This window comes from Aquila chrysaetos, chromosome 20 (assembly GCF_900496995.4).
Source record: "Aquila chrysaetos chrysaetos chromosome 20, bAquChr1.4, whole genome shotgun sequence".
NCBI classification, from domain to species: Eukaryota; Metazoa; Chordata; class Aves; order Accipitriformes; family Accipitridae; genus Aquila; species Aquila chrysaetos.
Window position 1 is genome coordinate 14,363,613 of NC_044023.1, and position 16,342 is coordinate 14,379,954.

At 45.1% G+C, this 16,342-nt stretch overlaps 2 protein-coding genes across 7 annotated transcripts in view; one reads left to right on the plus strand and one right to left on the minus strand.

Moving 5' to 3' along the window:
• The window catches only part of ARIH2 (ariadne RBR E3 ubiquitin protein ligase 2), a 32,665-nt gene extending 29,221 nt beyond the window's left edge, over window positions 1-3,444 (minus strand). Inside the window, exons 1-2 of one of the 5 annotated variants that reach the window (XM_030043290.2) lie at window positions 3,326-3,344; window positions 2,781-2,879 (exon numbers count right to left, since the gene is read on the minus strand). The gene's annotated coding sequence lies outside the window, so the exon portion shown is untranslated. Of the gene's footprint in view, window positions 1-934; window positions 956-2,780; window positions 2,880-3,325 lie in introns of those variants that run through there. The other 4 variants (XM_030043295.2, XM_030043288.2, XM_030043292.2 and 1 more) reach the window with 4 other exon arrangements.
• A 128-nt stretch (window positions 3,445-3,572) lies between these two features.
• On the plus strand, window positions 3,573-16,082 carry SLC25A20 (solute carrier family 25 member 20). 2 transcript variants are annotated; one of them, XR_005930931.1, is made up of 9 exons: window positions 3,573-3,971; window positions 4,689-4,781; window positions 6,736-6,863; window positions 9,109-9,199; window positions 10,165-10,282; window positions 11,467-11,539; window positions 12,136-12,245; window positions 13,301-13,421; window positions 13,677-13,802. XR_005930931.1 is itself a non-coding variant. In XM_030043296.2 (9 exons), exons 1-9 carry the CDS (start codon window positions 3,867-3,869, stop codon window positions 14,957-14,959), a joined length of 906 nt encoding a protein of 301 aa, XP_029899156.1. In that variant the 5' UTR covers window positions 3,578-3,866; the 3' UTR covers window positions 14,960-16,082. The 2 variants fall into 2 exon arrangements, 1 of the variants encoding a protein (XP_029899156.1); XM_030043296.2 differs by lacking the exon at window positions 13,301-13,421 and adding an exon at window positions 14,897-16,082 and having other exon boundaries at window positions 3,578-3,971; window positions 13,677-13,801.
• Window positions 16,083-16,342: the final 260 nt, after the last annotated feature.

Sequence of the window (16,342 nt, forward strand, 5' to 3'; positions counted from 1 at the left end):
AACAGCCAACTTTTTTTTTTTTTTTTATTCTCACTGGTATTGGAAGATTCACATTATCTATTTATTTATCTGAACTACAAACCTTCTGCTTTTGTAACTAAACCACAGGGATTTGAGTTCTAAGAGGTTCAGCAGTAGAGCACATATCAACCTTGAATTATGGTCAGCTCATATTTAATCACAAATTTCCATTTAACCAAACTTAGTTTCAAGAGAGAATATATTAAATACAAAAGACTTAAAACAATGCTGCAACCAAATTTTACATATAAAAATACATATATAAAGTCAAAGCTATATTTTTCCACAAGCAGCATGTATTGGGTTTCTTACACACATTTGCATTTTGCATTACTACATTGTTACTGCCGTTACTCAAATACATTCCCACAGTATCACAATTTGTAGCTGCTGGGGAAACCATAATCAGCTTTGAGAATCCTGACTTCAGAACACAGGAAATGTCAAACATAAATTTTCACTATTTTTCCTCAACTCATTTGTTTTCTGTTTCCAGTAACCTGACCAGGCAGCCAAGGATAATGAGGAAGAGATGCGATGTACAATTAATTTGAGGGGCTGCAGTGATTTCAGCAGATACAAACCTCCAGTGCAAGAGGATAAAGGCTAGCAGCTAATTTTATTATCCCCTGAATTCTGGTCTCCATTCCTTTCATCTGCCTCTTGATTCCTTAGCCATCCACAACATAAGTAGCACACAAATATTTTATAGCACTGCTTCCCATAGAACTTCAGTGGAGCAGAGGCACTATCTCTCCATATTGGAAGAAGACAGATGTGAAATCTGATTTGACAGACACAAGGCAAACCTATATTGTCCCTCCCTCTACCCTGCTTAGAGTTAATGATTCAGTTCTGGGCTTAATCTGTATCGACACTGACCTCTTGCATAAAAGCAGTAATGGATCTTTACCTGTTAAACCTTATGTTAAAGGAAAAACTTATTTGAGAATCTAAAACCACTGTGAGATATCAATAGCCCAGTGTGCAACAGCTTCATTCAGCCAACCTCAGAGCATCACGAAGCCTGAGCCATTTTCACCAGTCAGGAAACTTCTCAAACTCCCTCAGATCATCCCATGCCCTAGAGACAGGAAAAAAACCCCAAAACATTGGGTTCATTTGCTATCTCAACACATAGTGAGTCCCATCCAAGCAATGAGATGTTTTTAGATCTCTAAGTAGAATAATGGGCCTACCTAATAGCTCAGCAGTTACATAGCAGTTGCTGGGGAGGAGGCTCAGAAGAGTGCAGAGCCATTTCTCTGTGCCACTAACACACTTATTTGAACAGAGCAACTGTTTACACGGGCAAATGGGATATATCAAGCAGAAAACAGTCTGCAGTCTGGACAACTTTTGTGACTCCTATCACAACATTCTCAGAAAGAGCTCACTTCCAGCGTAACTGAATGTCACACGGACATGCGTGAAAAGAGAGGAAGGCTAAGGCACAAGCTCTGTGGACAAAGCAAAGCAGGGTACTAGGAAAACGAGGAACAGAACTTGCCTCTACCTAACACTCACCCTAATGCCCTCATTCATGACCAAATCACAAGCTCTCTGAGTACAAACTAAGACAAGACACAGCTAATACTTGATAGCACTAGTTTTTAAGACAATAAAGATGTTAAGCTCCAAAAAGAGGGTCAAAAAAGCAAAGAGTATTTAGATTAAATAATTACCATAATCCTCAAAATCCGATTATAAAGTTTTAAACCATATTTAGATCGCTTTCCTACCCAAGGGAGGATGAGGTCCTTCTTTACCACCTTCATCCAAGATACTCCCTCATCTTCACTAACACCAATACAATTTAATCCCCTCTCTTCCTCTAGCCTCCTTGCATGAACTTGTAAACACACTCACCCCTACGCTCTGCCACATATCAGATCCAACAGAGATGCCCTTTTGCTGACTCCTGCTTTGCAACACAATTCTTCTTAACAAGGTCTCTTGAAACAAAAGGCCTTCAAATATGCCACCATCAGTCTCTCTCTCTGGCCTCACCACCATCAGACACAGTAAATTACGTTATCCCACCTCATACCTTGTCCTACTACATCATTCTTTTCTGATTTCTTGCCCTCTGCATCTACCTCTGTGGGATTTCTCTAGTAAGTACTTTGTAGGATACTCCTACTTCTTCTGTTGGTATTTCACAGCCATTTGAGGTGCCTTTTTCTTCTCTCACCTCTTTATTGATAATTCTGAAATAGAGAAAGCCTAAGTCAAGCCTGCCTCCTGAACTACTTAAATTTTAAATGGGCTAACACTCTCTCTTTTCTCTGAAGCCATCGACAACCCGAACTCCACACCGGCTATCAATGTTAATTGCACCTTTGTCTACATCACTCAAACCTGTAATCCGTGGATCATCCCCAATGGCTTCTTCACGCATGCAGCATGCATATCTTGCCATTTCCTTCTCCACTGAGTTTTTTGACAGGATTTTTTCATCCCAATAGTGAGAAACTAGAACATCCCCCACCCTTTTCACCACAGATGACTCTGCAGAGACCTCCTTGCAGCCATATCACCCTCCCCGCCCCAAACCTGCACGCTCTCTTCCCACTTCCCAGTGTTTGTTCATACTATCACGACTGCCTTGTCCTTCCCAACTCATCTAATCCATTTCATTCCTGTCCTTTATAATCTATCACCACTTTTAACAAGTTATTTTACGCATACCTACACAAGCCTGCCTTCCACGGTATCTCTGCCCTTGGGCAGAAAGGCACCCAGTTCATTTAAATTACCTTAGGTCCATTTCTTTTGTAATCCCTGCAAGACTAAAGCCTGTACTTGTCCCACACGGCCAGAACACTGCATTCTTGTAGGAGGAAAGCCCAGGAACACTGGGGAAGAGAAGGGAGCTGTGGAGGAAGAGCCCGAACGGTGGCGGGGCGAGGAGGGAGCCCCAGCACAGCCCACTCGCAGCCCATGCCGAGTGCCAGCCTGAGAGCTCACGGCCTGCGGCTTCTCCCCGGGGCAGCCCGACCCCCGCCCCGGCTCCGGGGCGGAGCGCTGCCGGGCGCTAAACTGCACCGAAGTCGCAGAGAAGCGGCACCGCGTCCCTCACGCCGGACTCGCCCCGCCCCGGGACCTGCCGCGCCGCCCGGGACCCCACCGCCTGCCCGCTGAGGGACGCTGGCCCGGCAGGCGGCGGCGGCGGCGGTCACCGGGCACCCCCGGCTCCCCGCCACCGCGGCACGGCAGGGCACAGGCCGCCCCACCGGGAGCCCCACCGCCTCCTCCCTCCTCCCTCCCCCGCGTCGTGACCCAGCCCCACTCCCGCACTTACCGGGCGCCGCGGAGCGCGGCCGGGCGGGGGAGGCAGGGAGCGGCGCCCCGGGCTCCTCCTGCCGGGCCGCCACTGCCTGCACGCCGGAAGCACCGGCCTCCGCGTGGCGTCACTTCCGCCGGGCGGGGCCGGAGCCACCGCCGGGCCGGACTGGACCACTGCGCTGGGCCGGGGGGGACGACGACAACCGAACCACTGCGGCGGGCGGGGGGGGTGGTCGGGGTCGAGCAGGCGGCGCGGGGCCGCCCAAGGTGCCGGCTCAGCACCCTCGGGAGACGCTGGCGGGCCAGCGGCCCGGCCTCGGCCGGTGCCACCGCTCGATGACAGCGCCCGGCACCGCGGCGGGGGAAGAGCCCACCGCCCCCGCACCGCCGCGGGCAAAGGGCCGCCGCTATCCCGGCCTGCCCCGCGCTCACCTCCCCCAGTATCCCGGCGTGCCGCGCGGCCCGGCACTGGGGTAAAGGTCGCGGGGCGGAGGGGGCGGCACTGGCTCGGCGGGGACGCAGCGCCCCGGACCCGGTCTTCACCCGCCGCTGCCGCCATGGCGGAGCAGCCGCAGCCCATCAGCCCCGTGAAGAACTTCTTCGCTGGCGGCTTCGGCGGCGTCTGCCTGGTGTTCGTCGGGCACCCGCTGGACACCATCAAGGTGAGGCTGCCGGGGCCCGGCGCTCTGCGGTCCGGGGCAGCCGGGGGACGGGGACTACGCTTCCCGGCGGGCACTGCGCGGGGAACGGCGACGCTTCCCGGGGTGGTGGGGGGGGAGAGACTACAGGTCCCGGCGTGCACCGCGGGGGAGGCGGGACTTCGCGTCCCGGCGTGCCTCGCGGGGCAGGCCGTCCGCGCGGCGGGGCGCCCCCTGCCGGCCGTCGGGTCCCGTCAGTCAGCGGCCGGTTTTTAGTCAAAACGGGAAAAAGCGGGTCGGGGTTCCCGGCGCTGGAGGGGGCTGAGAGCCCGAGCTACTCCCGCGAGCCCCGTGCTGCGGCGGGGGCCCCCAGCGCCCCTCCCGGGGAGGCCGGGAGTGAGCCGGGAGGGGGGGGGGGGGTGTGTAATACATCAGGGTCCGGAAGGAGAGTGCTCCCACACACCGAGCGTGTGAGGAAGCTGAGCGGTGGGACGGCATTAGTTCTCGGGTGTTGAGGTGGGGTCGTTATCCTGACGTCGTCCCAGCAATTAATTAGTTAAATACGTTAACGTTCAATCCCTTCTCTTCTGCAAAGGGCCAAAATGATGTTAAGCTCTCTACCAATATCATAAAGTCCGGTCGCAAAACTTACTCCATAATAGTCGTACAGAGATGTTCTCTGAATCAAAGTTTAGATAGTAATATTTAACAAAATAACGTTTTCCTATCCCGTCCTACTAGGTCAGACTGCAAACCCAGCCTAAGCCACAGCCTGGTCAACCCCCGCTCTATTCTGGGACCTTTGACTGCTTCAGAAAGACTCTTGTTGGAGAGGTACTGTGTTGGCAGGTCATCTGCGATGCCTGCCAAAAATATCAGTTGTTCCTGTACATCGCAGGAATGGAATCGTGTGGGAATGTTGCCCCTCAGAGACTATACAATTCTTGGGTTATCAGTTGAATTGATTCTAATTAAAATTCTTAAGCGGATTACAAAACTTGGGGAGTACTTAGCATCCACATGTGCCAGGTGCATGTGTCTCTGTTTTGTTAAGAAATGCTTTTGGTTCAAAATAGCATGATATTAATATCTGAAGTTATAGACTGGAGTGAATGTTGGCAGTTGTTTGCTGGCTTTGTTGTTGTAGTCGGTGGAATCTTGCTGTCTTTGGTATTTGGAGTTGTCTTTGGAAATCCTAAAATAGGTAATGACTTTTGTTGATACAAGCAGTACTTTTACTTTCTTCTATAATGTGTTATGCCACCTATGAGAAGGCAGAGGAGCATTAATTAATAGATTTTTTTTCTTTTTCTTTTCTTTTTGAGAACAGAGGGTCAATTATAGTAGTTTTGTTCAATCTTCTTCAGAAGGTGGACAGTGGTTTTCACTCCTGAATCAGCCATACCATGTGATTGAACTATAGTCTATTTTGTTTTTAGAAAGGCACGAAGCCTTGGTTTAAAGACTTTAAGTGGCATAGAATCCGGTTTTCTGCTTCATAAGTTTTCCCAGCAGCTATTTACCATTTGGAAACAATGGCTATAAGGCCCAACTGTTTGTTTACTAGTCTGAAGTACCACTGGATCTTGTTAGGTAACTCCCTGTGAAATGAAAGATCTGCCTTATATCTGAAATCTACTTTCATTATGGTATTAACAGGTTGTTATATAACCAAAGTAAATCTTGCTTCCCTAGTCTCTCCCACAAAGCGCTGAAACACTTCACTGGCTCTGAATCCCTTGCGGTTTTTAACACCCCTGCTGAAGCACGGACGTCAGAGCTGAACCATAATAATAGCCTTGTGATGTGAAGTTCAAAAGTAATGCTGCCTCTCTACTCCTACTCAATACTCATCAGTTTCTATAAGGAAAACTATTAAACCTCTCTGCCAAGGCCTTTTGTTTCCAACTGCTCATGGGAAGGTTGAGCAGGAGTATCTGATCTTTGTCAGCCAGATACAATTTCATTACAGTCAGTTGTGCCTGTAAGTGTACAGACACATACTGAGATACACTGATTTATTTGGTGGGGGGAGGAAGGGGCAGACGGACCAGCAAATATTTAATTTGTGCATCTAGCCTTTATCTAGAAAGATAACTCTCCTTTTTATTAGAAAAGGTTCAGTTCAAAGGCAAGATAAATGAAATAAATGCTACTGCTGGGGTCTGCATTAGAATTTTTCCATGTGTGTAGTCTGAAGGGAAACATCAGGAATGTAAAGTTATATGGTGAAAACGTTTTGACTTAGGGAAGGAAAGAAGAAATAATTTGCTCTTGAACTTGTTCCAAACTGACTTCATGTGGGGAGTGAAGTAGTTCACGTTAGTCTTCCTGGCTCTTCCTTTGTCTAAAGAGTGAATTCAATTCAGCCTTCTCAGGCTCAGTGTCAGGATTTTACACTACTGCATTTGATGACTTATTAATAAAGCACATGTGCATTTTTGTATCTGAGAGAGAAGACTTTTGTCATAACCTCTTAGGACTATTATTCGGGTGGCTTTTAACTTCCTCATACTTGAGAGGTAAGTACAGGATGAACAGTTTTGGAACAGAAGGGTGTAAGTGGTGCCAGTGTTCTCCAGGAAGGATAGCTTTCCTCTGCAACAGGCCCTGAGCCTGATCTAAACATGCATAATTGCAAATGAATGATAGACCCTGTTATTCCTCTGATTAATTTGACTGTCTGACTGATACTGTCTTGTATTGTAGCCTTTTGATTCTCAATAAGTTGAAATATGTGCAAAGTCTATGTAAAACCAAGTAATTCTTGTGATAACGTTTCTTGCAGGGAGTCCGAGGCTTATATAGAGGAATGGCAGCTCCTATTATTGGAGTGACACCCATGTTTGCTGTGTGCTTCTTTGGATTTGGCTTGGGAAAAAGACTCCAACAGAGGAAACCTGATGACGTTTTGACGTGAGTTTTTAAGTTAAGCAGACAGTTGGGAAAGGCACCCTAAGGCTCTTGCAGCCTGCTGTATTGTCGCACATTGAGTTGTGGTGTAAATTTGTCTCTTCTCCTAGGTTATAAATATAGTTCTAAAAAATAAAACACTCGTGTGTTTTAATGCTTCTGGAAGCGTGGGACTGAAAGCACAGGCTAAAAACAGACAGCATGTGGGCAGGTGCTATGCAATTCCCTTTCTACGCAAGAAAGAGCCATTAAGGAACAATTCCGTTTTAGATGAGTACAGTGCAAATTATATAATGATTGCCTGCCAACAGTCTCGCTATTAACAGAAACTATAGGAGAAATAAATTCATGGTCAAGCAGTCTTGACAACATTCATGGTCCTGATTCTCTTTTCTGTTAGCTGTGACTCTTCCTGTGTCCTTACATTAGGATATAATAATAGCCATAGAACTTTTTTATTATTAATTTCTGAAAAGAGGTGTTTATGAGCAGCCCTCCTTTCAGGCATGTCTAACCTTCTGGAAAAGAGATGGGAAGCTAAGAAAACTTTGTGTGGCTTTCTACCAAGCTAACTTATGCACGAAGAAAGCCCCCCACCCATAAAGTACTCCCTTAACTTCTTTGCTGAGTTGTGATTTATTGCTCTACAGGAACAGAACTGTAGCTTAGGAACATTTTATTCTATTATTTGTGCAATACGTAGGAGCTCTGTCAGAAAGCAGCAGTCCATTGTGTTGAGCCAGCCGTGGTGGGGTGGGGAGGTGTGGTTTCTGTTGGAGCCTTGCCTGTGCAGGGACCTCCCAGGTGGTGTGAGTGCACCTGGCTGTACAGCAGTAGCCACTGCTGTGACATGGAGCGAGCTCCCTCTGCTTCGGTTGCTCAGAGGGAGGCAGTGCCGGGATGCTGGGGCACTGCTAGCTTACCCTGCGGTTTACCACAGTAGTGTCCTCATGCAGACAAAGCTGAAGGGTAAGACCAAGGGAACAATAAGGAGTGGAGAACACAAGGAAACAAATGGGCTGTGGGCTTATTTCCAGCAGCCTTATCGCCTCAGTGCCTTGTGTTTTATACACATCATACCAAAGGGAAGTGTTAAGGAGCAAGCTAGAGCAGGGTAACGTAGTTTTTTGAGTCTTTATGCGGAACTCCTCCCACGCAGAGCGGCGGGAGAGAAAGAATGAAGGTCAGCAAATAGACAGTGGAACTGTCATTGTGCCCAGCTGTGCTGTACCTTAGGTGCAGACTTTACACAGTAAGATACAGTGTGCATAGGATGTGAGGCCCCAAAAGAAAGCTCAGACTCTTAGCACCATGTTTATGGATCCAGAGGCAGGCAGGATGGCAGTGGTTCCCCATGTTGATTTTTAAAGGAAGTTTTGGAAGGAAGGAGATGGAGAGAAACTTGGGGAGCCTGTTCTGTCTTTTCTGGGGATGAATAATCCCAAAGTGAGTTAGAAAACTGAAAGCTTAGTTTGAGCAGGAGGTGCATGTGGAGTGGTGAGGGAGGTCTGAATGGCCTGGAAGATTTAATGAGAATTTAAGAGTAATGAAAGGTGTCAGAATTGGAAAACCTGAATAGAATGCCATCTCTCAGGCAAGTGGAGAGAAGTGGGAGGTGTGAAATTTAATTAAATTGAGATATTAGGTCCTCTTACTAGAGAATGTAGCAGGATGTTGGATGTAAAAATAAATTTGGCTGGAGAAACTCAGTCTGTTAAGGGGATTTCTGTCATGGAGACTTTGCCACATGAAAGCAGGTGCAGAATGTGTGGGGTGATGGCAGGTTGGTAGAACAGACTCGACGATGGCAGAGACTGAAGGAGCGAGGGACTGAGAGGTTAAAGAAAGAAGGCTTCTGGCCGCACAAACAGGAATATGTGTGGAAGCTGGGGTCACTGAGAAAAATGTGGGAGACTGGAGGAGGAAGAGACTGTTGAGTATAAAAATCAATGGGGAATGCTGTAGCAAAAAATGCAAGTACAAGGAATATTAGCAAATGCAGTGGATGTGAAAAGCTGAGTTATGGTTGCTGTGGGAACCAGGGCTTTGAATCCTGGAGATCTTAAATGCTTAGCTCTAATTACGCATTGATGAGGCACTTATGTGCTGATCAAAAGCAGTGGATGCATTTCCAGTTCTACTGCTAGCCTTGTGCGGAACAGGGTAATCTGGTGATACAGGGGTCTTTCTGCCCTTTGTTTCCTATGTACTGTGTTGTGTTAGGGTCTCTTCTGTTTCCTCGGGGCAGATATCCTCAGCTGTTTGCTGCTGGCATGTTGTCGGGAGTGTTCACAACAGTAATCATGGCTCCAGGAGAGAGAATCAAGTGCCTTTTGCAGGTAAGGCATTGGATGGTGGTGATTCCAATTTAATTTTAGGGGTCTTTTTTTTCCATACCAGGAACTTCTTTAGTTAGCGTATTTACTCTGTTCTGTTTTTTGACAGGACTAAGACAACTGTCGTTTAATGCAACTGTGTCACGAAGAAGCATTATACAAACTTACCATGACAGTATAAGTACATATGGCATTCATTGATCTATTCATTTTACAGAGCACAAGCCTTATACTATGTGGCATTATATGAGGCATCGGTGGATGCCTCAGTCCACTTCAAAGTATGGAAAAGTCCAGTTTTTCAGAATGAAACTTTTTCTATAAAAATGCAAAACTACTAGATCATAAGGACTTTTTCTAGTGTAAAGATTTTCTGTTACCTTGACAGGTTCCCAATACATAACAAAGGAATGCATTTCAAAATAACATGAAATAGTTTTCTAATGTTTGGGTGACTGTTAGCTCTACACCTCCTCCAAGGTTTTTAAAGTATTGTTGGAAAATATAAACCTGAACAAATGAAAATACCATCTTTAGCAGAGATGGGAAGCTTTGCTTATTTCAGGCAATGTTGAACTCCGTTAGAATGGTGATGGGTGGTCACATGTTAGTTCTGACAGACATGACATTGTCATGGAAGATTTTATATACAAATTGGTTGAATTTCGCTAAACTATTTGAAGGCTACTTTTTGTCAGTGCAAGTGTAGAATTACCTAACTGACTTCAGTTTTTTCACACTTACACTGGGAAAAAATAAGGGACAATCTAGCCACTGCATGGAACCGTAAACATATCCTCAACTTGAATGGGAGAGCGCTGTTTGAGGAAGTGATACAGAGGTTTCATATGCAAGAGTGCCTGTGGAACGAGTATGTGCTCCTTCCTTTCTGGAAACATGCACGTGGCTTTCTAACTATTAGCTGAATGATTGTTCACCAGCCAGAAACCTTCACTTTAATCCTTCAGATCCAGGCAGCTACAGGTGAAACTAAATACAGTGGCTCTTTGGACTGCGCAAAACAGCTGTACCGTGAGGCTGGGATTCGTGGCGTGTACAAGGGGACAGTGCTCACCCTCATGAGAGGTAACTGATGGAGACATTCTGATACTTCTTCTGCATGGGGTACTTTAAGATAAGAAGCCTGACATAGTATCATGGATCTTACTGTCCCTTTAGCCTATTGGAGGTGGTGTGTCACCCTTTTTTTGCAGTCTGCAGGGCTACTCCAATGCCTCAAAGGGACTGAGAAATAAACATGAGATTCTCAGTGAGTGAGGAAGAGACTAGATGACAAGGATCAGAGAGCTATAGGAAGCGATTAAGATCTGAGAAGCCAAGAAGAATAAGAGACTTCAGGAGGGGAGCAGAGAGAAAAGAAAAATACAGAAGTGGGCTTTTTTTTTTTTTTTTTCTTCCTTGGGAGAAGGATTGTGACTGTTGCTGTATAATGCTGACTGCTTTAAAAGATGTGATTGCAGCAGTTATGCTTTCTACCTGCTTGAGTGTGGGTTATTTTGGACTGGGATGTCATGACCCCTCTCACAGCAGCAACAACAACAACAACAAAGTAATTTTGCTAGACACTGAATCCTTTACGTGTTTCGGTACTTTCTTCTTTGAAAAGTGTTAGATTGTTCCCTGTACTAGGGTGGTGTTTTCCAAGGATAAGCTGAAATTTCTGTAATTTGATATCTCAGTTTAGGAATTTGTTCTATCCTCCGCTTCTCATAGAAGCGTAGCAGCTAGCAATGTAACTCTGGCAGTGTCCCTAGCCAGAGGCTGGTTCTCCAGTTTAGGCATGAGCTAAGAATGGGCTGCGGGAGTAGCTTAAAAAAAACCCAAGCAAAACCCTTCAACTAAAAAAAAAAAAAACCACCCCAAAATAGAATTATTAGAGCAAATAGTGTGCAAAACTCTTGAAGTTCCTGAACTGCTCTGATCTGCTGTGCAGCAATTAAGAAAGCTTAGAGCTGTCTCATCATTAGCTTAATGGCCAGCAGGCAGGTTACAGTCTGATTTGAAAGGCTGCTGACAGAAGCGCTCGAGAACAGATATTTTCCCAATTCTTGCCTTTAGCACCTGCTGTCCCTGGGAAAGTTGAGGCTCTTCTGTCTAGAGCAACAGAAGATTTTATTTTGTTTGTAGAGGAGGTTCAGAAAAGGAATCTGGATGTACTTAGTGGTGTTGCTGACCTGGCATGTGGCTGCTGTGCCTCTAGGCTTCATTTTGTTTCCCACTACTCACAGTCTTTGTTGTTTACCCACTAGATGTCCCAGCCAGTGGAATGTACTTCATGACGTATGAATGGCTGAAGAACATTCTGACCCCTGAGGGAAAGAGGTTAGTAAAATCTCACAATCATAATTTTCTGGAATTCCCAGACACTGCTGATTAATCTCCTCAGTTACGAATTGATTTAGAGCAGTATCATTGAAACAAATTTAAAAAAAACAAAGTGGCTTGTCTTGTGAGTTGAGCTGTTTTGGTCTGGGGTTAACTGACAATTAAAATAGTATTCTGAGTTTTTCTCTGATTCTAGCCTTGGATTTTAGGAGCCAAGAAAGGAATACTTAAAGTAGGTCTCTTCACTTTCACACCTGTGTGTGCACAGAGCTGGGAATTTTTGTTGTTGGGGTTTTTTGTTGTTTTTTTCATTTGCTGGTGTTTTTTTTTTCCCCCCCAGAGCATCTGTGTGTGTGCTGCTGAATGAAAAGGTTTGAACCTTTAGGGTGGAGTTAGTACATTTTGCCCACAGGGCACTGATTCTTGGAAATCTTGCTCAGATACTGCACTCTGTCTGTTCTGCAGCATTGTGCTGCCTTGTGGCTGTCAGCCAGGCTGCCTCTTTGGTTGTCACCTTAGTCAAAGCAGATGAGTTTTTTACTTTTTTTTTTCTTTTCTTTTTTCTTTTTCCTCCCACCCCAATCCTGCCACAGTGTGAGCGACCTCAGTGCGCCTAGGATCCTCTTTGCTGGGGGCCTGGCTGGGATCTTCAACTGGGCAGTTGCCATTCCACCAGACGTGCTGAAATCCCGTTTCCAGACTGGTGAGTTGCATCCCAGCTTGTCACAGCCACATTCAGTGCAGTCCTCCTGCGAATGGGCTGGGCAGTGATAGAAGATGCACTGCTTGAGACAAGTACATGAAAAGCCCAAGTGTGTTCCTAGCTTTTTAGTTGGTTTCCTCACAAATTTTTGGCAAATCAGGCTGCACTTCTCTGTTTCTGCCTCCCTGCTAATATAATGATCCCAATTTGAAATACCTGTTTTGAAACCTAAGCATAGAAGTCATAATAATAGAGCTGTTTGTCATGGCTATTTTACTACAAATGTAATTCTTTGAGAGATTTTGTTATTTCACTTCAGACATAGTTGTATAAATTGTAGCCTGTGCTTACTGAAATTCATAGTAACTGGGCATGCCTTGCTGAGAGCATTGTTTTTAGAGTAGCAGCTCTGCTCTTAAGTATCTGTGGCCTAATTATAGTAAGGATGGCTCCAGGTCTTGCACTTCAGTGAAGTTTGACAGGTTTTTCATTGGTTTCTCTGGGAGTCCTAGTCAATGCATACTTTTGTTAAGGATCCCCGTAGTCTCTGTCTGTGGATTTACCTGTCCGCTAGATGGTAACCATTTTTCTTGAGTCATGGATCATGATAATCTAGTGCGGGAAACTTCTTTTCTTTTTCTCTGAATAATGGCTACTGTGGTTGTTTGATATCGTACCAAGGGCTGAGTGTGAAATACATTACAGCTTTGCATCCTTGTTCCACTGAGCCAATCCCCAATGCTGCTGTATAGATGATGTGGGTTAATGGTGGTTCTGTTTAACTGGGTTGGTTTGTGGAGTACTTGTTCAGAGCGCTGGCAGAGGCAGTACTTTCCAGAGAAGTGTCAGGAGAAGGAAGAACTTGTTCTTTGAATAGAATAACCTTTTTAAAACACCTCAGCAAATCTGTGTAACTTCAGCATTAAAATAGCCTGTGCTTTGCACTTGAAGTCTGTTGCTGTTCTTGGCTGGGGCATGTGATAAGATCACTTTCTGTTTCTTATAAACCAGCTTCATTAATTTTTATATCTGACCTTCCTATCTCCTAATTGCAGCTTTTGGGAGAGCTGTGATCAGCAGTGCAAGTAACAGCTCAGAATTCCAACCCTGACAAAAGTTATTCTCCTTTCTCCCTGCCCCCCAATGACTTGATGATGTAAATTCTTTGTGGTGATGGTGAGCACCTACCTTCTGTTTCCTGAGTCTTTAGTAAGGTGTCTTTTTTGTTTGCTTCCTTTTGACTGAAATAGATAATTTTCCCAAGCACGTGTTGTCACAATGTAGCTTAAGCAATGTTTGGATTCTGGTGTCACCTAGATGGTATAGCAATATGAACCTGTTGAAAATCCATATTACATGTTACATATGCCACATCCTTCAGCACTTGTGACTGCCCCACATCTTAGCTAATGTGTTTTGTGTCCCTTTCAGCTCCTCCAGGAAAATACCCAAATGGCTTTAGAGATGTGCTGAAAGAACTTATCAGAGAGGAAGGAGTTGCATCTCTGTACAAGGGCTTCACAGCTGTAATGATCAGGGCATTCCCCGCTAACGCGGTAAGTAGATTGTGATTCCAGATGGGTTTTGGGGACCTGGCCTGTCGTGGTTTAACCCCAGCCAGCAACTAAACACCACGCAGCTGCTCACTCACTCCCCCCCGCCCCCGCAGTGGGATGGGGGAGAAAATCGGGAAAAAGAAGCAAAACCCATGGGTTGAGATAAGAACAGTTTAATAGAACAGAAAAGAAGAAACTAATAATGATAATGATAACACTAATAAAATGACAACAGCAATAATGAAAGGATTGGAATGTACGAATGATGCGCAGTGCAATTGCTCACCACCTGCCAACCGACACCCGGCTAGTCCCCCAGCGGCGATTCCCTGCCCCCACTTCCCAGTTCCTATACTAGATGGGACGTCCCATGGTATGGAATACCCTGTTGACCAGTTTGGGTCAGCTGCCCTGGCTGTGTCCTGTGCCAACTTCTTGTGCCCCTCCAGCTTTCTCGCTGGCTGGGCATGAGAAGCTGAAAAATCCTTGACATTAGTCTAAACACTACTTAGCAGCAACTGAAAACATCAGTGTGTTATCAACATTCTTCACATACTGAACTCAAAACATAGCACCGTACCAGCTACTAGGAAGACAGTTAACTCTATCCCAGCTGAAACTAGAACATGACTGCTCACAGTGAATGTTTGCAGTGCGTAGAGGAAATGGCTGGCTGCTTACTGTTGTACCATTTCAGTGACATTCTTGTCACTGCAGGTACTTTTGGCTGTTGGTGTCCAGATTCTAAAAATGTACCTTAATCTAGGAGGAACACCAAGTAAACCTTCCTTCGAAGCTTTGCATGAAAGCCCTTTGTTGACTTTCTCTGATAGTCTTTCTCTGCTGATTGTACATCCACCAGTGGAAGATAGAAATGCGTGGATAAGTTTGGACTGGCTAACGGAGTAAAAGTTCTGCCTTTTGGCAGAGGGGAGGGATATATTAGAATTCTTGCCTCTGGTCCAAGACTTTTTTTTGTTCTCTTTCTCCTTCCACATCAGCCACATCAGGTGTTTATAGTGCTGCATTTCAAAGACCTTGTTTGGAATAGGTTTTTAGAATCCTTACTTGTTCTGTATGTTCTCTCTTTTCCAGGCATGTTTTCTTGGTTTTGAAGTTGCTATGAAGTTTCTTAACTGGATTGTACCAGGTCTATGAAGACTAGGAAGTCTTTGGAATTTAAAGAGGAGAAGGAAGAGAGTGCAAGTCTGCCTCAAAGGAATAAATGAATGATCACTTGAAGTTTCAGGAATGATTGCTTGCCTAATACCTTTTTGCCTTCTTCATGTTCTTTAGGTGGTGCTATGTGCCGTTCAGAAATGTAGCTCTGAAACAGAGTTGATGAAGAGTTGAGTTAGAGGTGATAAACCCGTCTTCTGAGCCAATGTACCACAGCAGTATTGCTGCTAACAGACAGCTGTCACTATTACACACACTACCTTAAGTACTTCCTCATGGAAGAAGGGGACACTTTTTTAAAATGTAATTCTTTATTTACTGAAGAAACATGTAGCTATTAATGCTGAAAAACTTCCTTAAAATAATTGTTTGGCAGTCTGTACTTAACTCTCAGGGCATAAGTTAGCAGCTGCACATAGTAGTATCTACAAGCAATGTCAGATAGCATTCTCATCTCCTGTATGTTTTTAGTTGTGGCTATTTCTATGTTGACAGTGGTTTTAACCTTATATGCGTGTAATGCAGTGAACACAGAACTAAGCAGGGGAGGCCAGAGCTACGCTTCAGTGGGTTGAGGGGTATTACAGATACTGTATCAGATCTTGCACGCTGATCTTTTCTGTGGAACTAGGAGGGAAAATGAATTATGCTTAATGTTTGTAGTAAGCTTTACTGAGGCAGCCAGTGGGGAAAGGTGTTTGATCAACCTGAACTTTTCTCTGAAATCCCTTTCTGTCCCGCTGAAGATAGCCCAAATGTGATTTCAAATGTACAGCACGGTTCATAGCAACCCACGATATATTTGATTCATCAAATGCTGTGTCCTGGGATTCAATCCCTGACAATGACCTGAGAGAGTTTAACAGCACTTCCAAGAACTCAATTTCTCTGACAGGAGGAGGATACATGAAGGGGACACTGGCTCTGCAGTCTTGTCTAACATTATTCTTGCTCCTGTTCCTTGGTTTTCTCTTAATGTTCTTAAACATAATCACATTTTCATTTGAGAAATGACTAATGCTAAGAAGCAAAAAGCAACTTTAATTTCTTTTGGGTTTGATGCAGTGTTATTGGAACTCAATAAAGCTAGCTGCTGCTTGGATAGAATGTGTGCATTGGTTCGTTTACTTTTTGCATGGCCATGCATGTTTAGTTTTGCAAAAGTTTCCAATTCTTACTTCTGAGATGTGACTGGGAAATAAGTTGTGCCGTGCTGTCTTTAATTGTTAACCCCTTGCCTTTTAGCTTTTGGATTTCTGACATGAGCCATGGAACTGAGTGTTCGCACTTCACATGGTTGTCATACAAGTCCTGTTAGGTGATGTGTTGCGGATGCAACTTTCTAACTATAAAGCCAGACAC

What these genes read in the sequence shown, in the direction of transcription:
- SLC25A20 (XM_030043296.2), top strand. Translation starts at nt 3,867, where the DNA reads ATGGCGGAGCAGCCGCAGCCCATCAGCCCCGTGAAGAACTTCTTCGCT. An exon ending in ACCCGCTGGACACCATCAAG is followed by an intron (nt 3,972 to 4,688) that starts GTGAGGCTGCCG and finishes CCGTCCTACTAG; the next exon opens with GTCAGACTGCAAACCCAGCC. An exon ending in AGTGCTCACCCTCATGAGAG is followed by an intron (nt 10,283 to 11,466) that starts GTAACTGATGGA and finishes TTTACCCACTAG; the next exon opens with ATGTCCCAGCCAGTGGAATG.